The 23,465-nt window shown below is 37.9% G+C and overlaps 1 protein-coding gene and 1 long non-coding RNA gene across 5 annotated transcripts in view; both read left to right on the top strand.

Moving 5' to 3' along the window:
- Positions 1-23,465, top strand: part of LOC143664219 (uncharacterized) — an 80,375-nt gene that overhangs the window by 30,247 nt on the left and 26,663 nt on the right. For all 4 annotated transcript variants that reach the window (XR_013166375.1, XR_013166376.1, XR_013166377.1 and 1 more), the window contains one exon: positions 17,578-17,659. This is a non-coding gene — a long non-coding RNA (uncharacterized LOC143664219). The remainder of the gene's footprint in view (positions 1-17,577; positions 17,660-23,465) is intronic.
- On the top strand, positions 20,628-21,578 carry LOC143664640 (olfactory receptor 14C36-like). The gene has a single exon (XM_077138111.1). It carries the CDS (start codon positions 20,643-20,645, stop codon positions 21,576-21,578), a length of 936 nt encoding a protein of 311 aa, XP_076994226.1. The 5' UTR covers positions 20,628-20,642.

The raw sequence follows: 23,465 nt of genomic DNA on the forward strand, positions 1-23,465 counted from the left end.
ACTAAAATTAGGCCCCCAGCTCAGGCGAAACTGGTCAAGGCGGAGGTCGCCTATTGCGCTAACCGAAAAAAAGGAAAGGGGACGAAACAGAGCCTTCTGTGGCTGTTTCTGTGGAGGATTGGCTGCCTCTGGATTCAGCGGCAGGATTACGCAGGCTGCAACTGCCCCAAAATATGCAGAAACAGGCTGCTTTCAGGGCTATCTCCCGCCTGAACCTTCCCCACGGGAGGGGTGAAACGCAACTCAGGTGGAATCCCTCTCTCAAGGAATTCAGACCCCAGGGCTTCGCAATTTGAAGCCATTAAAACCAGCCTACAACCTTTCCTCTGTCTCCACCACACCCCCAGCAGGGAGAGCCTTCCAAAGTTAAAGGAGCCACAACATCTTTTGCTGGTGGGACTCACAGACAGACAAGTGCCACATACTGGGCAGGATAAGAAAAACAGAGCCCAGAGACTTCACAGGAAAGTCTTTCAACCTGCTGGGTCTCACACTCAGGGAAAACTGACACAGGTGATTCCTTCCCTCTGAAAGGAGGCGAGTTTAGTCCGTGAAGACCCAGCTGGAGTCTGTAATACCTATGTAGACCCTCCTAAGGGTAGGGAGGGAAAAGGCACCTTACAAGCAGGACAAGAAAGAAGAAAACAAAAATTGAAAAATTACCCTCTGTTAAACAAAACTTAAGCTAGAGGCCCAGAAAAAGCTGAACTGAAAGTCAAAGAACAGATAGACAACAAACTCACCTAGCAAGAAAACCCTAGGTAAGATAAGTGAAAGCAATCTCCAGAATAAACTAATTAAGGTAATTAAATGTCCAGACGCCAGCAAAAAATAACAAATCACACCAGGAAAATTGAAGATATGGCCCAGTCAATGGAACAAACCAACAATTCAAATGAGATACAGGAGCTGAGACAACTAATTCTGAATATATGAACAGAAATGGAAAACCTCTTCAAAAACCAAATCAGTCAATTGAGGGAGGACATGAAGAAGGCAAGGAATGAACAAAAAGAAGAAATGGAAAGTCTGAAAAAACAAATCACAGAACTTATGGGAATGAAAGATACAGTAGAAGAGATGAAAAAACAGTGGAAACCTACAATGGTAGATTTCAAGAGACAGAGGTTAGAATTAGTGAACTGGAGGATGGAACATCTGAAATCCAAAAAGAAACAGAAACTATAGGGAAAAGAATGGAAAAATTTGAGCAGGTCCTCAGGGAATTGAATGATAATATGAAGCACACAAATATACGTGTTGTGGGTGTCCCGGAAGGAGAAGAGAAGGGAAAAGGAGGAGAAAAACTAATGGAAGAAATTATCACTGAAAATTTCCCAACTCTTATGAAAGACCTAAAACTACAGATCCAAGAAGTGCAGTGCATCCCAAAGAGAATAGATCCAAATAGACGTTCTCCAAGACACTTACTAGTTAGAATGTCAGAGGTCAAAGAGAAAGAGAGGATCTTGAAAGCAGCAAGAGAAAAACAATCCATCACATACAAGGGAAACCCAATAAGACTATGTGTAGATTTCTCAGCAGAAACCATGGAGGCAAGAAGACAGTGGGATGATATATTTAAATTACTAAAAGAGAAAAACTGCCAACCAAGGCTCCTATATCCAGCAAAATTGTCCTTCAAAAATGAGGGAGAAATTAAAACATTTTCAGACAAAAAGTCACTGAGAGAATTTGTGACCAAGAGACCAGCTCTGCAAGAAATAATAAAGGAAGCTCTAGAGACAGATATGAAAAGACAGAAGAGAGAGGTATGGAGAAGAGTGTAGAAAGAAGGAAAGAAGGATATATAAAATACAAAAGGTAAAATGGCAGAGAAAAGTACTACCCAAACAGTAATGACATTAAATGTTAATGGCTGAACTCCCCAATCAAAAGACATAGACTGGCAGAATGGATTAAAAAACAGGATCCTTCTATATGCTGTCTACAGGAAACACATCTTAGACCCAAAGATAAACATAGGTTGAAAGTGAAAGGTTGGGAAAAGATATTTCATGCAAATAACAACCAGAAAAGAGCAGGAGTAGCTATACTAATATCCAACAAATTAGACTTCAAATGTAAAACAGTTAAAAGAGACAAAGAAGGATACTATCTACTAATAAAAGGAACAATTCAACAAGAAGACATTACAATCATAAATATTTATGCACCGAACCAGAATGCCCCAAAATACGTGAGGCATACACTGCAAATACTGAAAAGGGAAATAGACACATCTACCATAATAGTTGGAGACTTCAATTCACCACTCTCATCAATGGACAGAACATCTAGACAGAGGATCAATAAAGAAACAGAGAGTTTGAATATTACAATAAATGAGCTAGACTTAACAGACATTTATAGGACATTACACCCCACAACAGCAGGATACACCTTTTTCTCAAGTGCTCATGGATCATTCTCAAAGATAGACCATATGCTGGGTCACAAAGCAAGTCTCAACAAATTTAAAAAGATTGAAATCATACACAACACTTTCTCAGATCATGAAGGAATGAAGTTGGAAATCAATAATAGGCAGAGTGCCAGAAAATTCACAAATACGTGGAGGCTCAACAACACACTCTTAAACAACCAGTGGGTCAAGGAAGAAATTACAAGAGACATTAGTAAATATCTCGAGGCGAATGAAAATGAAAACAAAACTTATCAAAACCTATGGGATGCAGCAAAGGCAGTGCTAAGAGGGGAATTTATTGCCCTAAATGTCTATATCAAAAAAGAATAAAGGACAAAAATTCGGGAATTAACTGTCCACTTGGAAGAACTGGAGAAAGAACAGCAAACTAACCCCAAAGCAAGCAAAAGGAAAGAAATAACACAGATTAGAGCAGAAATAAATGAAATTGAGAACATGAAAACAATAGAGAAAATCAATAAGACCAGAAGTTGGTTCTATGAGAAAATCAATAAGATTGATGGGCCCTTAGCAAGATTGACAAAAAGAAGAAGAGAGAGGACGCAAATAAATAAGATCAGAAATGGAAGAGCAGACAATCACTGACCTCACAGAAATAAAGGAGGTAATAACAGGATACTATGAACAACTTTACGCTAATAAATACAACAATGTAGATGAAATGGACAGGTTCCTAGAAAGGCATGAACAACCAACTTTGACTCAAGAAGAAATAGATGACCTCAACAAACCAATCACAAGTAAAGAAATTGAATCAGTCATTCAAAGTAGGTCATTGGAATCTTGATTGGTACTGCATTGAGGAGGGACTGTCTTTCCATCTGCTTAGCTCTTCTTTGATTTCTTTTAGCAACATTACGCTATTTTCTAACTGGAAGTCCTTTATTTTCCTAGTTAAGTTCATTCCTAGGTACTTCATTTAGTTGTTATTTTCAATGGGATTTTTTCCCTTAATTGAATCCTCAGGTTGTTGCTTGTGTATAGAAATGTTACTGATTTTTTTCACTTTACTATTATCTCCTGCCACCTTACTGAGTTTGTTTGTTAGCTCAAGTACTTTTGTTGTACATTTCTCAAGACTTTTCAAGCATAGTAACATGTCATCTGCAAATAAAGAAAGTTTTACTTCTTTATTTCCAATTTGGATGCATTTTATTTGATTTTCTTGCCTGATTGCTCTAGGTAGAACTTATAGTACAGTGCTGAATAATTGTGGTGACAGAGGGCATCCTTGTCTTGTTTATAATCTTAGAGGGAAAGCTTTCAATCTCTCTCCACTGAATACAGTACTGGCTATTGATTTGTCATATAGTCTCTTTATCATATTGAGGAACTTATCTTTGATTCCTAGCTTTTGAAGTGTTTTTATGGGAAGAGGAATTTGAATTTTTTTGAATGTGTTTTCAGCATCAGTTGAGATGGTCATGTGATTTTTCCCTTTCGATTTGTTAATGTGTTTTATGGCATTAAATTGATTTTCTTGTGTTGAACCATCTTTGCACTCCTGGTATAACCCCACTTGGACATGGTGTGGAATACTTTTAATGTGTTGTTGGATTCAATTTGCTAGTATTTTGTTGAGGATTTTCACACCTATGTTCTTTAGGGAGATTAGCCTGTAGTTTTTCTTTCTCATAGCATCTTTGCCTGGTTTTGGTGTTAAAGTGATCTTAGCTTCAAAAACTGAATTAGGTAGTGTTCCTTTTCACTGAATTTCTTGGAAGAATTTGAGCAGAATTTCTGTTAATTTTTTCTTTGGCATGTTTGATAAAATTCCCCTGTGAAACCATTTGGCCCTGGTCTTTTCTTTGTAGGAAGGTTTTTGATGACTGAGTGAATCTCTTTACTTGTGACTGGTTTGTTGACATATTTGATTTCTCTTTGAGTCAGGGTAGCCTGTTAGTGCGTGTTTAGAAATTTGTCCCTTTCATCTAAGTTGTCTGCTTTGTTGGCATAGAGTTGTTCATAGTATCCTCTTATGATTTTTTTTTGTTTAATTTCTTCAGGTTGTTGGTGGGTGGGGTAATGCTGCATGTGTGGGGGTAGGGGCTGGGGTGTAAGGGTCTACTGGTCCATACAGGCATGTGTAGGTTCCTGTTGGCAGGGAGGATAAGCCTGTGAGTCTGTGTGGGTCTCAGGGGCAGGGCCGTGGTGTGTGCTGGTCTGCCGGGTGGGGTCCTGGTACGCATCTGCACAGAGGTTTCAGCAGGTGGTGGGGGTGTGGCAGGCAGGTAGTGGTGGGGTGGATGCTGGGCAGGGTTGCAGGGCTGTATAGCCTGGGTATGAATGTGATCGCCTGTGGCCTGGATGTGTTGGCCACCACCTGTAGGTGGCACTGAGGGGAGGTGGGAGTTGAGGGGCTAGGCATTGGGGGATTCAGACTGTACGCTTAAGCAGGAGAGTTGGGTTGGCCTGTGGTAGGTGTGCATGCACTCACAGGTGGGTGTGAAGTGGGGTGGAGGTGCTTAGAGCACTGTGGGGTGGGCAGGTGATGGGGTTCAGGTGCGTGGTGTGTGGGGTGCATCATGGATCAGGGCCAGGGACTGTGTGCTTGAAGAACCCGGCTTAGCTTTCTACCTAGTTTCCGTTTCCCAGTCCATGCACTCCAGAGGGCTCTGGGCCTCTGTTTAGAAAGGGACACATTAGGCTGTTTGCACTAGCTAGATGATCTCTGGTTCTCTGTGTCTCAGTTCTTCAGCTTTTGCAAACTGGTCCTCCCTATGTGGTGTAGAAGTACCCTCCCAGTCACAGCCTGGAGTCACTGTCCCAGTTGCCTTCTTGTCCCTTCTCTAGCTGGGGTGAATTCAAACTATTCTATTCCACCATCTTCCTGGAACTCCTATATTGTAGGATTTTGTGTTGTTGGATACGTGACTTTCTGCATTTATCAAAACCTATAAACTATACAGTAAAAGTGTGAACTCTACTATAAGCTATGGGCTTTAGATGCAAAATTGTATCAACATTGTTTCATTAATTGTAAGATAATAATAAGATAAAATCCATGGGGTTAGTGATTGTATATGGAACTCTATTTCTGTGCACTTTTCTTTAAACCTAAAGTTGCAGAAAAATGTAGTTTTTCGTAAATAGATGAAAAGATTACTATCCATCCATCTCACGGGAACTTAGAGCACATAGGGCTCCACAGTCGGTTATCCAGAGATTCTGCTCAGTCCATATCCAGAATGAATGAGTGAATGAATAGACATGGGCTAGAAGTAGAAAAATAACTACCTTTGCTTTCTCAAAAATGGCTCTGATTATTGAGTACTTCTAGTGATTGGAACATTTTCTAATCTAAATGAGTTTTTAAGTAATACTACCAGTAACTCTGGTTGTGTTCATTCTGAAAATTTTCATGTGTTATTCATAACTTTATTCTGTTTAGGGAGCTTCCTAAACAGCTCCCTAAACAGCTGTTTAGGATGTTTAGGATGAGGGACGTTTAGGATGAGGGACGTTTAGGATGAGGGACGTTTAGGATGAGGGATGTTTAGGATGAGGAGAGCTGTTTAGGATGAGGGACAAGAGTTAACAGGAGGTTTACATTTCCTATTTGGTGAGGGTGTGTGTATTGGTTTTCTTTCTCTTGGCAACAATGAAATTATCTAAAATTGAGAATCTTGATGGACTCTGGGCTTGGACCCTATACATGATGCCTAATGAATGCAGGTGGCTGAAGGATGCACTAATGGAGTAGATTGGTGAGTGATGGTGTATTCTTATGAACGAAGGTTGTGCTGATACAATAAGGAACAAAATCATGAGGCATGCAATGAAGTGAATGAATATGTTGGACATTTGGTGAGACAAAATAAGCCAGAAACAAAAGAACACGAATGGTATGGTTACCTTTAGAAAATGTGTGTAAGAAAACAGGGGCCTAGATTGTAAGCTTTTAGAGCAGATACGTTAAGTCCAGAGTGGTGGTGATTATTTCTGGATTTTGAGAGGCTGTTTTGTATATATAACCTGATATTTAGAGATAAGAATGATGCCAAACAGGTGGGGGCTAAAGTAATTCAGAACATAGGGGTAAGGAGACAGTGTCTTTACTTTAGAACCACACATCCTCTTTGAAACCAATGGAAGAAAGGTTTATTTGGTCTGAAACTGAAGATTTCTATAGTGCATACTCTAATTCACCCTATCTATACAGCTCATTTGAACAATTGAAACACAGGGAGCACAGAATAAGAAAGAGGTCCTTTAACCCTATATAGATTATTGTAATGCCTGGATACATCCTAGAGTATTTAAGTAGATAATAAAGAAATATTGGCAAAGTCCCCTGAGGGATGGGAGAGAGAATATGGACCTATTAAACCTCACCATCAGGAAATCCCCTGATACTGTATCAAACTTTAGGAACACCCAAATCAACAAGTCATGTCCTCAATCATGAGGCTTACCCTTGTGAAGCTTATGTAGGTAGCAGAGAAGCTTAGTCTACCTATAGGCATGCCCTAGAGTTACTTCTGGAGGACCTCTTTGGTTGCTCAGATGGGGCCTCAGTCTCTCTAAGCCCAACTCCGCAAGTGAAGTCATGGCCCTCCCCCCTATATGGGACATGACATCCAGGGGCGAAAGTCTCCCTCCAAATGGGAAATAATTCCCAGGGAGGAATCCAGACCTGGCGCCATGAGATCAACAATTCCACCCTGACCAAAAGGGGGAAAAGAGGTATAACTAACAAAGTATCAGTGGGAGATAGATTTCGAATAGAGTTGAAAGGCTACTCTGGAGTTTATTCTTACACAAGCTTCAGTTAGACCTTGCTACCTATCACAACCTGCCAACCCCCAACCAGGACCATTCCAGCCAATCCTAAAGAACACCTAGAATAATATATAATATTCCACAAGGGTTCCATGTACTAGGGTAACTTTCCAGAAACCTAGACCCTCCAGATGGATCCCTGGACCAGATAAGTCCTGAAACCTAGATTATCCTCTCCAGAACATGAGATAGTTCCATCTCCCTACCACATATTAGAGTGATGGACTCTTCCAATATGAAAAATTTGGAACTGCTATAGTCCAAACCCCCCTAAAGAGAGGGATGGAAAGATCAAAGGTGATGGTGGAGTTATACAGAGAAGTTAAGATTTAACAAATGAATATGAATGCTGAGTCATTAAATGTGTATCTCTTTTAGTCACCAGAATTTTAAAATAGCTAGAAGTAAAAACCTAAAATTGTGGAATAGTAACCCATGCCAAACTCTGAAATATGTTCTACAACTAATTGTGGTGCTGTGCTTTGAAATTTATAGCCTCTTGGTATAGATACTATTTTTCATAAAAGAAAAAAAAGGAAAACAAGGCGATTGTGATAATGAAAAAATCTTTAAGCCCTCTAGCTTCCTATATTCTGGGGCAGCTAGAAGGAAAAATGTGTGAGGATCATATGGTAGCCCATGACAAAACTACTTGTTGAAGAGTGCTTTGAAAACTATTGCTTTTTTTTGTTCCTTTGCTTTGAATATATGTTAGATTATGCAATAAAAAAAGTTAACAGTTTAAAAAAAAACACTTAAAGGAATTTCTATTAGAAAGAAAAACCATTTCCTATGCAAAGAGGAAGATCAGATGTGACCCACTTACAGAAACCAGAGAATGAGGACAACTGCACAACAGGTCCAAGAGAGACAAACGTTCTGAAACTTAGAACAAAAGTGACTGATAAAGAAACTGCCAATAGATCTACAGAGAATAAAAATAATATAAGCATGGAAAAAATGTATTCCTTTAAAGCCTTCTAGTGAATCAACCAGTTCAACAATAGTAGTGGATATAATTTTGAGGATTTCAGTTGTTTCCAATTAAAGATGATCCCCAAAATCCATGTATGGCATTTACCCAGATATTTCATTTAAAAAAATAGTAAAATTCCCAAAATACTACAGAGGAATCGAACCAAGAAGCTGCTAATGTTACCAAGAAACTTGTGCTGCTGGGAATATATCATGACCAAATTGTTCAGTCTAAGGTGTAATTCATTTAGAAAACCTGTACAAGTCAAAGAGGCAAGTTCTGTGACAACCAAGAAACTTTCAACTACTATCTCTGTAGCCACACAGCCTCAACCTATAAACATGAACAATGTAACAAGGCAAAGTAACTGAGCCACAAACATACCCACCACAAAATTTGGAAGCATTATGTCAAGAGAGAGACAACTTATGTGACCTCCTGTTAGAAGACCCCCGGTAATAGCCAGGAAAAGGTAAAACAGGGCATCAATAGAACTGGTGCTGATGTTAGAATCCAGAAACGACCTAGTGGAAAGGGACTACTACAATTGAAAACATTTATCTAGGGTCCAAATATATTCTTCTTAGGACACAAGAAGAAATGAGACATTGTCAAGAAACCTCGCTTCTGAAATTATAGCCAGCCTGCTTTATGTTCTAATACCAAACTCACAGAATGGTCCAGAACCTCTTATCAGCAAGGCCATACTGCAGCCAAAGCAAAATTTCATAGATCAGCTCAGCCCAAAGAAAGTGCAGTAGAAAGAACCATCCTCTGACTGAGTGGAAAGTTGGGAAGAGAAGAGTTCTGAAAAGGTCTCCTAGCTCCATACTTACCCAGCTAGAACCTGAAGAAGAAAATTAAAACTCACTTTGGTCTTTCTGGACTCCCCGTATTTTCCTCCCACTTTTGCAACGTGTTTGTGGTTTGCATCAACTCTAATTTCTTTTCTGAGGTGGCAGCAGCAGGTGGAAATATGTTTTTTCCATATTTTTTTAGGAATTCCCTCCACATAGCTGTTTCTCTTCCATGAGAGCATGCCTAATTAGATGCTAAAATGGCAAACACATTGCATCAGTCTATCAGATTAGCCTAGAGGTCAAAAGAGTGAAAGACTATTCCTTGGTAAATAGGTTTGCTCTGCTTCCTCTGGGAACAAGTAGCCACAGTGGGAATTTGAGCTTCCGTCTTTAAGACTGCCACCGTACAGGGTTGGGAGTTATAAGAGGCTAATGAAAGTATGACAGATTCTCCCACAAGGTTCAGGTGGACTGTTTCTTGACTCAGCACTCACATAGCAATTGTAAACATTTTAGTAGTTTCATTGTTCCAAAAAGATGAGTTTGACAGTTTATTCTGCATTATCTACTACTTCTGTGTAGGGAAATGCCTTTGGAGATCCATCCATACTCTGCAAGTTTGCACGTCACTCCATGATCTTAGTTGTGTTTCTATATTGAAGGAAAAAATAGTAAATGAAAAACTAATATTAATCATCTCAACAACTCAATCATAAATGTAAGAAAAAATTTAATGAAAGCTGTACCTGATTTTTTCATGGAAAACTGAAGTTATTACCCGGAATACATTATGCAACACCAGGAATTAGTCTGGTATAGCCAATTAATGGAGAGGAAAACTCCACCTTGTAAAGGTGTCAATTCTTACCAAGCTATCTATTCAATAAAATATAATCTAAATAAAAATGCAAATAGTGCTTCTCTGATAATAGGCTTTAAATTCAGGGCATGTTAATCCTCCCACTTTGTTCTTCTTTTTAAGATGCTTTTAACTATTTGGGGGTCTCTTTCCCTTCCTGATGAATTTGGTAGTTAGCTTTTCCAAATTTTCAAAGTGGATTGTCTGAAGTTTGGTGTTGAATCTGTAGATCAATTTGGGGGAGAATTGACATCCTAACTATATTTAGCCTTCCTATCCATGAGCAGGGAATGTCTTTCCACCTATTAGATCTCTTGTGGTTTCTTTTAGCAATCTTATGTAGTTTCCTGTGTACAAGTCCTTTACATCCCTAGTTAAGTAATCATACTAGCAATGTCATAAGTGAAAATAATTGATATTTCTGGAAGAATTAATCATGGAAACCAACTGGATGACCAAAAAGCTGCTCTGTGGGTAAAATGTAAATGTAAATATTTTATCAATCCAATAGAAGAAAATTTGGATAATAAAAGGTTGGCACAAATAGCAAGCAAGAGGCCTGATTGTAGACTGAATATATAACCAATTACTTTCTGTAGTCAATGCAAGTAAACTAAAGAATGCGATTACACAAAGATTGTCGAAGTGGACTGAAAAACAATTCAAGACCTAATTACATGCTATTGTTATGAAATAGTATTTTAAATAAATGGAGATAGGAATTTAAAATAAATATGTGTACAAATGGAAAATATCCAGTTTAATACAAGCCATAAGACAGCTGGTTTGGCTGTGTGTCTGTTAAAACCCTGTTCCCCTGGTTTGCCTCTCCATCATGGGTACACACCTGAACCATGATGTATGTTTAATTTTATGAGGGATTTTACATAATGATAAGGAAATTAATTAATAGGAAGACATAATCACAGATTTATATGCACCTACAAATGTATCTTCAAAGCAAATACTGCATAATGTAGCAGAGCACAGAAGAGAACATTAAAAATTTGAAAATCATCATTGGAGAGGAAAATATAACATATTTACATTATTAAAAATGGACAAACATCAGTAAAGGCGTAAAGCACTTGCACAGCATGATTGAATAACATGTCATAATAAGCACATATATAAATTAGCACTTCCATGATACAGAATAGACATTTTTCAAGTACATCTAAAAATTTTGCTTTCTCTTCAATATGTGTTTTTTTTGAGGAAAATCCTGAAATTTGTAGGAATTTCTAGTGCCAGGAAACTATTAAATGAGAGGTTGTAATTAGCCATCAGAGCTACTTACCTTATGGTAACTGGCATATGCATAGTTATAATTTTTATTACAGTTTGTTAAACTAAGATATTCTTGATTAGAATCCTCTATTACAGTAAGTAGAGGATTTCTTTCCCCAAGAAATGAGATGGAGAAAGTCTTTGGAGAATGGCATCACTGAACTGGTAAGTTACCTTACTCTGGATTTTGACAATTTCCCCACTCCTTCCCTAATTCAGAGCCTTTTGAGCATGTCTCAAAATAGAATATGTACTCAGGCAAAAATCAACAATATTTCACTAGATGAAATTCATAATGATTGTGTTTTCTGAGCATAGTTGAAATAAAGTAGAAATCAATGAAAGAAATATTAAATAGTACCTCTAGGAAACATGGAAAGTCTTTTGCTTTCCTGATAGGGTCTGCCTGATCAATGCATATCATCTTTGTGAAGAATACAATAGCTATTGTCACACTTTCTAATATGTGCTAAGTAACAGCTACTAGCCTAAATGCTTTTGTGATGTGCTGGGCTTTGGCACCATGTTGGTAAATAGCATTAAATCCCTTTATTTTTGTTCATTTCAAAAGGGTTATTTTGTGAAACAAATCCTTTGAGTTTGGCTTCACTAGTGAAAAATCACTCCATTCCTCAAAGGGCAACCCTGAGGATGAGTGGGACAACCCTGTTTCCAGGGATTTGGTAGAGGCTGGCTGGCAGCCTCTTCTCTGCTTCAGGAATCCACAAGAAATTCACAGGTTCAAATATTAGTATTTTTTCATATACGAAAGTCATGTTCATGTGGAGTTGTCATTTGGGCCCTATTTCCTCACCATCTAGAGACAATTATATCCTTGAAATTGCCCCTGGGCACTGGCTGTTCTTGATACAAAGGGCTGTGTCCCCAGAGGCTTTCTATAATACCATTATATCCCCACATTTTAAAATAAAACTGAACACAGATGTCCTTATTATAAAACAAAATGTCTCCTGTCAAGGTCTCTGCCATTGCCATTGAAGATGCCCACTCATCCTGCACCTGCAACAACTCTGGACCCTTACCAGAAATCCTGGCTTGCCTCTCCAGCATGTTAAACACGATATTAACTTGTGAGTTTTTGTTGATAATAATTTTCTTTTCCTCTTTACCTTTGTTCGTGAATCATCTTCACTTGTATCCTACAATGCTCACTGCTTGTTTTTGTTTTGTTTTTCAAAACACCGTTTTGATAGGATAAAGTTTTCAAGTAAAAGGAGGGGAGATAAAACAAAAGAGTGATTTTGTTGTGAGTACTTCCACGGGGTAAAGCCCTGTCTCAACTCCTCTTAGTTTATCTATGAAAGATTCAAAACTATTGGTGTTGTAGCATTAGCAGAAACAGGAAGCAAATTTCTAAGGGATTCCTGAACTAGAAGACCAAGGATCTGATGATAACATACAATTCATTTATGTACAGAATTTGAACAGTTTCAGAAGGGCAGTTTTTTCTATTAAACAAATTCTGTCAGTTTGGCCTCACTAGTGAAAATTACTCCATTCATGGGTGGGAAACCCTGAGGGCATGATGGAAAACCTTGTTTTCAGGGACCTGGCACCCTGATGATTTTCCCAACACTTATAAAGGAGATTGAGATGTTTCTTCAGCTTCTCTGATGTGGAATATAGATGAACATATTTAATTATGACAATAATATTTTTAGTATGAAATGTGGAATCATACAGTAAGAACATAGACTGCAAATTATAACCAATTGGAAATTGAAAAATGGAAAAATAAATCTACTTCTGCTTGAATTAGAAATACCAGTAAAATATCTTAATTAGTATTTATGGTTTAATAAATATTTGTTTATGTTTAATTTTAAGCATTAATGAAAGGAGTGGGATTTACCCACTGTGCTTTTGAAAAGTAATGTACATTTAAAATGTATGTTACCAAAAAATAAAAAAGAGAGAAACACATATTCCCTCCAAAAGTTTTGAAATTTTACTGTATAAAGTTCTATAATTCATGTATTTTAATCACAGCTAAAGACTATCATTTGCCCATTGGATAAGTGTCATCAATAAGCAATCTTTTTGGCTCTGGAAATATTCTACAGGTTCATCGACTGCAAGTCTAGACTAGATAGCTCATAGTCTTCTGGTAACAGCTCACTTAACTTTATTTACTACTTTAACCATTGTTCCCACTGACTCTTTAGTATTTCAAGGATATCATGAGTCCACTGCTTTCAGCCAAGTTCAGTGTGTGGGTGGACATCTGGCCAGCAGCTCCATTCCTTCTGTCTGGGTGTGGAGTGCAGAAGCCAGGTTCAGTCACCTGAGAGTCAAGGAGTCATGGGCCTGCAGAGTGTCCCCTTCTCCCAAGTGGTCAGCTCCACAGTTGTTAATTCCTCCACACCATGCCTTCTAACAGCACCTTCATAACTTAAAGGATATTAGCTAAAGGCACAGCTGAAAGCACAATCAGCACCACTTCAAAAAGTGCTCAGTGCCTCTTCTGAGGGATCTTTGCCTTTTGCAACTGAATGTCGGCCTTGGAAACTGCTCTAACAACTTTCAATAAAAGCTGATGTCACCGGGACGTACAATTGGGATCCAGGTAGGAACTGAATCAAAGTTAGGACTTTAAAAATGCGTGTTTCCCTTTCACTATCAAACAGTGACCCTTGTCTGAGCAAACCTCATGGCTGCATAGGAGATAGCACACAGGACAGAACGAGGCTCCACCATGGATAGTGGATGTTTCTGTTCAAGAGCCAGTTCCACTCCTGAGATGGGTCATTTGACATGGAGACATCCTCAGGAAACAGCACAAGTCCTTGCTCCCTGTGTTTTGAGAGAAACTTCAAATGGAATTAGAATGGAAAATTTAAATCGAAAGGGTGCTCCCACAATGAGACCAATGTCTACTTTATATTCATTTATTAAAAAAAATCTCAGTCCCAGCATTTTTAGCAGATTGAAAACTGTTAATGGAAGTGCAGAGTGAGTGGATAATTGCACTGATAGAGGTGATTCCAGCAAAACAGATGTGGAGGGACAGAAGCATCCCTGCTCTGTCCTCTCAAGAGATTTGCTGATGAAGAAACTGTTGTTAAGAGAGAGGACATTCAGCAGTTCTTGAAGAATTGCAGTTAGAAAAGAGAAGAGTGGATGGGATGCAGTTTCTTTGAAGCCGGAATTGAGTATGAGCCTGCTCTTTGAGGGAAATTAAAGTACCACTTACTGTTTCTGGAATAAAAGAGGCATGTTTCACATTTGGTCCCCTCTCCATCCTCCTCTCTTTCCAGAGGCCTCTTCCCCCAGCCTCGCGCTTCACTTATTCTCCCTAACTACATAGCCTCAATATTGACGCTGTTTTCACAAACAGGATTCTTCTTTATAACTCAGCTAAATGCAACACATCAAAAACTTCAGTCCCCCACCCCCATCCCAGTATACCTAAGGATTATTTGCTTTTCAGTTTTAAGAGGTTTGATTTGATTTTGAGAAATTAAATTTGTTTCCTTTATATTAATTTCTTCTTTAACTCCTCACTGTGTCTGCTTTGCCATAGAACTGTTGTATCCACGCATGCTCTGTGGGGCATCGCAGCTGCTTCTCCTCCTGTCAGTAGAACCTCACTGGGACCCCTCACCCTTATGACCATGGTCCCTTTAACTAAAGCATCACCAAGTGGTCTGCTGCTTTCCCCACATCCTGCTTTGTAGAGTTGCTGATGGCTGGGAAGGGACTTCTGAAATTATTTCTTCTGGTCCTCACCTCCCGAGTGGCCGGGCTGATGCGTTTCAGACCTGGATGTCTTGTCTTCACAGGGAGATGGGATGATGGCAGAGTTGAGGAAGTAACCTTCATTATTCCTTTTGCTGGTAACTTTAAACAGATGTTTTCATTTACAATTCTACTGACACAAGAATTTAATGATTTTATAATAGTAATGCTCACAGGGCTTCCTGGAGAAAATTGGACAATAAACTGGGCCCCTTTACTGCCGCCTCATAAAGTAGACCAGGTACTATAAATCCTGTAAAATCATGGTGTTTTGCAAAGTCCTTTGGATTTTTTAATACTTTCAGGGATAATATCCATAAGTATATATGAAAACAGACATATGTTGGTTCTGTTCTATTAGGAAAATGTTATCAGAACCCCAATAAATTGTTATATTTCCCTTAAAACTGTACTTAAGAAAAAACAAATTGATTGGCTCAAGCAAGCAGGACTGTGCTTGCTCTATTTTGGAAGAGGCAGCTCTGGAAGAGAATGCAAACAAGGCCCCAGGCTGCTGTTTCTGTGTATAGAAACATTACAGTCTAAAGCTGGTTCTTGATGTCTATGAAATCTTCCTTTGAAGATCCTTATGTTTGTTGAATGAAATCCAAATTTGAGGGGAAGTCCTTGATTTGGAGTGAAATCTTCTTTAAACCCCTCATTCTGGTGGAAAACTCCTTTGATAAAAGTAGAATTTTCAGTTGTTCTTTCCTTCTGGAGGAATGAGGTCTTTTCTGAAAATAGATGGCACCTTTTTAGATACACAATCATAAGTACTTTAAGCTTTGGAGCCACATGTCTGTACACGATCATTTTGGGGGTCTGGCAGTCAGCCTGTAAATGAGGGTCCACTAATCCCTGGACGAAATGAACGCAGACTACAATAAACCAAGGTCTCAAAGAAACGGTACAACTCATTCTTTTTCTGCCTTAACCTCATAATTACAGACATGACAGATCTTCACGAAGATGTGTGGAGCCTGAAGGCTTGTGGCTGAAGGAGGTGTGCATGTGTGCCCTGAGCTGGCCTTGAAGAGAAGGTTAAGAATCTGTAGATGGTTTTGAGATTGTTTATGATCTATGACTTGGGAACTGTTTTATGACTGAGGATTCTTTGAACTCCTTCTATAAGGTTTCAGTATTTGCATACGATTGTGGCTTAAAAGTTTATACTTTCTCAGATATCTAATTTAGCTACCAGAAGATGCTTTTTGTTCTCTCACAGGTCAGGACCAAGCTTCATAGGTGATGCGTTACTGGGTGGCACATAATTGCAGCTCACCCCAGTGCTGCAGGAGTGTTTTATGAAAGGTTCTGTTCCTGCTTTACAGGAACCAGAAAACCTCTCATCTGTTGTTCATTATTTGTTTCCTTTTTGACTCTATTGAACCATCTTTCCTTATAGAGACTGATTTAGGACTTGATGGAACATTTGACACTGATGCATATTTTATGCAAAACAAGAGAATGAAATTAGTTGCTTTGAAGGAATTCTGGCATTGTATAAATCATTTTTGTACAAATTGTTATGTTTTTAACTCCAATCAGGTTTCTGTTAACATTTAAATAATAGCAATTCAAAAAAACTATTGAGGGGTTCATCTTGGAGCTATAAAAAAGTAAATGGCAGTGATTGGGTATATAACATACCTTCCCCTGAAAGACACAGAGTTTTAAATGGATTATACTGTCACATGGAAATTCAAGATAGAAAACTAAAATTGATTGGTAAGCATGAAATATTTTTACCCTATGTTCAAATTTTGAAAGATTGTTGTCTTTATATAATATGTGACAGTCTGATATGTAGTTTGCAAAGAAAACATTTAAGTAATTTTTTTAAGATCTCAACCTGCAGTATGAAACTGGCTTTAGTAGGTTAAAGCTATTCATAAATATTGAAATAGCCATTTTTAATCAAGCTGGTATTACAATGTTATCAATAAAACCTCTGTTAATAGATTAGCTTAAAATAGCAGCAACATAAATGGAATGCTTGAAATGGTCCTAAAATAAAGAACACTGTAAAAAGCAAAAGAGGGGACAATTTTTATCTTATGAGCAGGAGGTCAGTCTGAAAGTGACACCTGCACTGACTTCTGAATTAGGCAAGGTTCCCTATGTCATAAGTTAGGATGCTGGTCACAAGAGAAAAGTAACAAGAAAATAAAAATGTGGAATGAAGGAGCCTGGTAAACATTCTCTTATGGTCGAGAAGTTGATATACAAGGTTAAGCAGGACTGGAAATGTATACTTCACAAATTCAAGACATCGTGCAAAATAGTTTAAACAGCTCTGGTGTAATATGTGCTGTGCTTAACATTCATTAAGGGTTTTGTCTAGGGACCTCCAATTCTTCTTGTATGGGTCATAAAAACATATTAAATCTTCACAGCTTATCCCAACATCAATTAAATACTGATATCTCACCAACAGTGCCTATACGTATGGTGTCATCAGCTTATCAGTCTCAGCTTATTCAAGTTCTAAAATATGTCCAGGTCTTATTGGAAAGCATAACAATATTTTATACACACAATATGACTCATTTCATCAATGAAAATGTCATAATTTTATTAAATAAATGACATTTCCACAAAAATATCTACTTGTAATATGTTGCAAGGAAAGATATTAGCTGTCATTATTCTCCTTTTCTAGGACTGAGAAGATTAATTGTGGGAAATTATTGAATGCATGAATTAAACAGTCAATGAATTCATCAATTTTTCATTTTCTTCAGGTAAGGTTAACATTCTTAGGTATTTCTTAATCCCAAAATGTTGGAATAGATATTGATGTACTAAATGATTATAGTTAGAAAGTTCAATTAGTAAAGATGGAAAAGAAATGAAAAGCAGAAGTATAACCACCTACCCCCAAAATAATGTATTTTAAGTATTTTTTATAATATTTTCAAAGCACTTTTTTGAAATATTTTAATAATTTTAAGTTAATTGATGAGTATTATTGGATCTATAACTTGGAGATCTTCTTGCTAGGGATTTCATTTACACCATGTAGTATCTAAGTTGGTCTCAGTTCAACAATACTTTGACTGAACTAAAAGTATTTTATAATAAAATGATGGAGATCTAAGATGCATTCAAGTTCAACTAAGTACATGATGATTTTTTTTTAAATGCTGTTGCTGATGAAGTCTTACCAGCAATCAGAAAGGTAGCATAACAACTGAGATCATTAAGGGCAATTTTATTTTAAAACGATAATGTGAGATGTTTGTTACTTGTTTGCCAGAATTATAAGAGCTACTAACTGCAATCTGGCTAGGACGTAAGGGAGAAAGAAAAGTGAAGCTCCAGAAGAATGGGCCAGGACAGGGATAGAGTGGTGGAAGATGAGATGACGGCAGCACAGTAAAGAAGACAAATAGAAGGAGGAGGGGGCAGAATAGAGGGAGGAAACCTATTTCAGATGAAGACGTGTGGAATGTCATGATGCAATAGGAACTGGCTATTGCGTACTGATACCTTGAAGCCCAAAAATCATTTAATGAAGTAAATGGCTAAGACAACAAGAAGGGGAAAACAGGCAGTCAGAGGTGAGGCCCCAGGAGTGGAAATCCTTGTAGTGTACTCCAAGGTCAAGGAGTCTCTGTGAGCTGAAGAGTGACATATCAACCAACAGACTCTGTGATGCAAATGTTCTTGGAATTAGATGCTTAGATGCTGGAAGGAGCAAGATTGTTATGTTTCTAATAAAAAACTGACATGGCTATAACATTGCTTGTGAAAGGCTAATGAAAAGAAGTACCAAATAAATAAAAAAAATAATAAATAAATGGACCAGAGTTTCAAAATGCCTAAAGAAACCTAGGCATTTATGAAAATTCAAAAACCATATGGAAAAGAAATAACTTAATGAGATATAACAGCACCAGTGAAGAGGAGAGAGAGTGGAGATTATAATGGTGAGTGGAACAAATGGATGGTTCCATTCACTACCTCGGCAAGTAAGGAAGAAAACCTACGTGAGAAAACATAAGAATAGCTTCATATTGAAAGACTTAAGTTATTAGGGAAATATCTATTATGATGATTTCTCATGTTGTTAGTATACAAAATAAGATTATTTCAGATTACATTTCTCATACTGTTAGTATATAAATAAATTTATTTCAGGTTACTTTATTATTTTTAAAGACAAAAAATTGATTTTGTGCCCAGAATTGACCCAAAACAGGTTCCCAATATTTCTCTGTTCAAGCTGTAACTCTCCTTTATTAGAAAAGTCACAGAGATTTTTTAAGTGATAATGAAATGATATTGACATGGAGAAAAACTGGGACAACTCAGATATTTTACTCTACACATGAGTAAAGAACAGATTAAAACTAATTATCCTGATTTGAAATTATAGCACAGTGTTGGAAAACAACAAGAAATATAGAAATGAGTGGTATGGAGAATGATTTGAGCATTTCTCATGGTGCACTTAGCTCTCAGTGCACTAAGTAGGAAGTCAATGGAGTGATTTCTCAGTTCTCGATAGCCATCATTTAACAATCCGGAAATCATGGTCTCGTAGGTCCAGCACTAGTTGGCAGCCTGGGATGGACCTGTAAAAGGAAGTGCTCAGATTTTATAAGAAGCGGGGATTGTTGAAGTGGGACACAATCAAACACAGTAGGATCAGGAATTCTTGTGGAAAAAATACAAAATGTGGACATGGATTTTCTGAGTAGACAAAACTGACTTTGAATGAGTGCTCTTCCATTTACATTTATTTGGAATAACAAGTCTTTGGACTTTTCATCGATACTTTTTTTTCATTTTAATATTGCCTATGTTACTTCACAATTTGTAGAGTTACAATGAGAAGGTTTGTACAATGTGAGTAGTATAAACTACACATGACATTCTAAATGAATAAAAATTTGTGTATACTATCCAATCTGTTGCTTATGGTATTTAGGCTAAGAAAGAAAAAAAGTAAAATGCAAGGAACTAATAAACAATTTAGGTAAGGAGAGAGGGAAAGAGAGCATGAGATAGAGGCAGAGAGAGAGAGATTTAAGGAGGAAGGTTAAATAATCAAACATTAAGATAAAGTGTAAAATCAGTGCATACAAGGAGGAGACATATATAACCAATAAGAGGGTGGTGGTCAGAGGGAGAAATTTTGAGGGTGAATTTCCAAATGAAATCAATATCAAGTCATACCATAGTATTAGGAATAAAAATAATTTTATTACTAGTGGCCAAATAAAAGATTTCCACCCTACATAAGGTTTTAAAGGTTCTGATACAATAGTAGCCCCCTACATTTATTCAGATTGCATTTGGTCATCATCTAATGATGTGTTGATATTTATAGAATATGGCCAAAGAGCCCATCTGTACCATCAATTTGCCTATTTATCAACTCAAATATTCTTACAGGCAAACTTTGACCTACAATTACAATGATGTATAAGTGGTTCTTGATGAAAATTTAACCAAATATGTGTACAGGTTTTAAAGGATTGAATTTCATTTGCTACCCATACACTGTAAACAAGACATGCAAGCCGGGAAACTAAAGGACCACAAGGCATCACTAGGATCACTATGCTATTTCCTAATAGTTCATGGGAACTACAAAGAATAAACTTGTATAAATATATGTTCATGAGCATATTTGGGCTAATTCCCTTCCTCATGTTGATTCTCCATATTGTTTAAGGATTATGTGCTTTGTGCATATCCAAGGCAAATTACCTAAAGATGCTGAACTCTACAATGGAGAATGAATTCCTGCTTACACGATTTTCTGATGTGTGGCAGTACAGAATCTTGCATGCCATGCTCTTCCTGCTGATGTACTTGGCAACCCTGATGGGGAACCTTCTCATTGTCACTGTGACAACCTTCAACAAGAATCTTCACACCCCCATGTACTTCTTCCTCAGGAATCTGTCTGTCTTAGACATGTGCTACATTTCTGTCACTGTCCCCAAGGCCTGTGTCACCTTTCTCACTGACAACAGGACCATCTCAGGGGCTGGGTGTGCAACTCAGATCTTCATGGTCCTCTTTTGTGCATTTGTGGAAGTGATGTTGCTCACCTCCATGGCCCATGACCGCTATGTGGCCATCTGCCAGCCCCTCCACTACCCCATGATCATGAACCCTCGGGTCTGTGTCCAGATGACACTGTTCTCTGTGCTCAGTGGTGTGGTCTTTGCAGGATTCCACACTGGCAACACATTCCGGCTGCACTTCTGTCAGTCCCATGTGGTCAATCAGTTCTTTTGTGATGTCCCCTCGCTACTGAAGCTCTCCTGCTCTGACACCTTCAACAATGAAATTTCAGTTTTTATCTCTGCAGTGGTGATTGACGGTGGCTGCTTTGTCTTTATTATCAGGTCTTATGTTTACATATTTTCTACTGTGCTCAAGTTTCCAACCAGTGGAGAGCAGGGAAAAGCCTTCTCCACCTGTGTCCCTCACATCCTCGTGGTGTCTGTTTTTCTCAACTCTGGTGCTGCTGTGTATATAAAGCCGATCTCCTCCTCACGCACAATTCAGGACATGATCACCTCTGTGTTCTATTCTATAGTCCCTCCTTTCCTGAATCCTATTATCTATAGTCTTAGAAACAAACAGATAATGGGGGCTATGAAGAAAGTTTTGAAGAGAATGCTTTATTCAGGAGAGTGAATGGATAATTCTTTCAGACAATCCTATACTGATGATGTGTGTTGGGAAAGCCATCAATATGGACTGTCTTGACTATTTCCAACTTTTGGAACCCTGTCTTCCTTCTCTAAGCCTCCAATCAAAGCAATCTAGGCTTTCTAAGAACTATAAAGCGCCTCAGAATTTTTCTAGAATAGCCCCCCTTATCCATCTAACAAGCCATTCCAACATGCTTGGTAATTGCAAATGTAGCAGCCTCCCAATTCTTTGATACCAAAATCTGTTCTAGTTTGCTAAACAAAACTTTTTAAGGGACTTGAACTCTTCTAAGTTTGACTATCTAATATGTTAATAACAATTAATTGGCTTTCTTAGAGTAGGTTCTCTTTGTACATGATTCCAGCAAAAAAAGCAAGAAAAAAAAAGACAGTTCCAAACCAGTACTGATGGCAGTGTTCACTCCCAGTGAGCTCCTGTATGATTGGAGCCACATTATACCGAACTGTCATATATAAATCTTAACAATATTTTCAAGCAAGAAAAAAAACCCTTTATCTGTGAAAACGCCATATACATGGAACTACACTTCTGGTTGAAAGTAACTCTGTATCATCTAAGAACACACATTGTTATTTAATACTTTCTTATAATATTGTCAAATGGTGGAGAAATTAAGTTTTTCAGATTGTAAAAATGGCACAGGAAATACCAAGTGCTGTTAATCTACAAGTTAGATCTCTCAGTTTTTGCAGATATTATCTATTACACAGGAATTCCTACCCAATGAGATACTCAAAATCATGGCATTACTTTAAAAATAAAAGTCTTCTGCAGTGTCCTTGGCCATTTTTTACCTCTTTGGTACTTTCTTCTCAGTCACCCCATGGCTTCCTCTTTCTCTATTTCACCTTTAAGTGTCAGGGACACTAGGCTCATTCTCTTCTCAGTTCACATTTGTCTCTCCATCATCTCACATGCCTGTGGGCTTCAGATTCTCTAGGCTGGTGACTCTCAGCTTTACCACCCCCAGTTTTCCTCTGAGCTGAACATATATATATATCACCCTCCTGGCTCATACCAGAAATCTAGAAATCACCCTCCATTCTCTCCCAAACTTTTCTCCTCATATCTAGTTACCATCTCCGATATATTTTATATACAAAATACAAACTTTCATCCATCTATCTCACTTTCCTCCTGCCCCCACCTAGCCCAGTCGATTATCATCTCTTGCTTTGTCAAGGGCTTCCTACTTGAATCTCACCACCCCCACTCCATTCTTCCTTTCACAGCCAAAGTGATCTTCAGAAATCCCAGCCTGATCTTCCCTGACTCCCCATGTGAGAGATGAATGCCTTGTTCCATAGTCTCATTGTGCATTATACTTTTAAGTGTTATTACAACTACATTTAAATGAGTGTTAGTGCAATGATTTGTTTCTGTTATCAGGCTTTATTCTGCAGCAGGCAGAATCTATCTCTTGTTCTTCAAGAACACCTATGAATGACTGAGTGCAAAGAGTTCAGATCAGAAATTCAATTCTCTTTAATAAAAGTTTTAATAAAGGCAAAAATATCTAAGTGGTTGAAAGCCATGTATCCCTGACCATAACCACACGTACATAAATGAAAATGATGGGTAAGGGAACAATGAATTTGAAGTTGTAGAAAAGTGGAGATATGTATGTAAGGGCATGTTTTCAGGAATAGAGGCTGAAAATTCAGATGATCCTCTTCTACGTAGGTGGCCAATATTAGATGTTCACCATCTGTCATGGTATTGTGAAATATTCATTAATTCATTCATCCAACAAAATTGTTTTTGAACATATAGTGACAGTATGAGGTTCTATGTGCTAAGCATATGACAGTGAATTTTAAAGTAACATCAAGATCAGAAAAGCTGTTT

This window comes from Tamandua tetradactyla, chromosome 20 (genome assembly GCF_023851605.1).
Source record: "Tamandua tetradactyla isolate mTamTet1 chromosome 20, mTamTet1.pri, whole genome shotgun sequence".
Classification (NCBI taxonomy): Eukaryota; Metazoa; Chordata; class Mammalia; order Pilosa; family Myrmecophagidae; genus Tamandua; species Tamandua tetradactyla.

Excerpts from the sequence above, each read along its gene's own strand:
- LOC143664640 (XM_077138111.1), top strand. The coding sequence starts at position 20,643 with ATGCTGAACTCTACAATGGAGAATGAATTCCTGCTTACACGATTTTCT.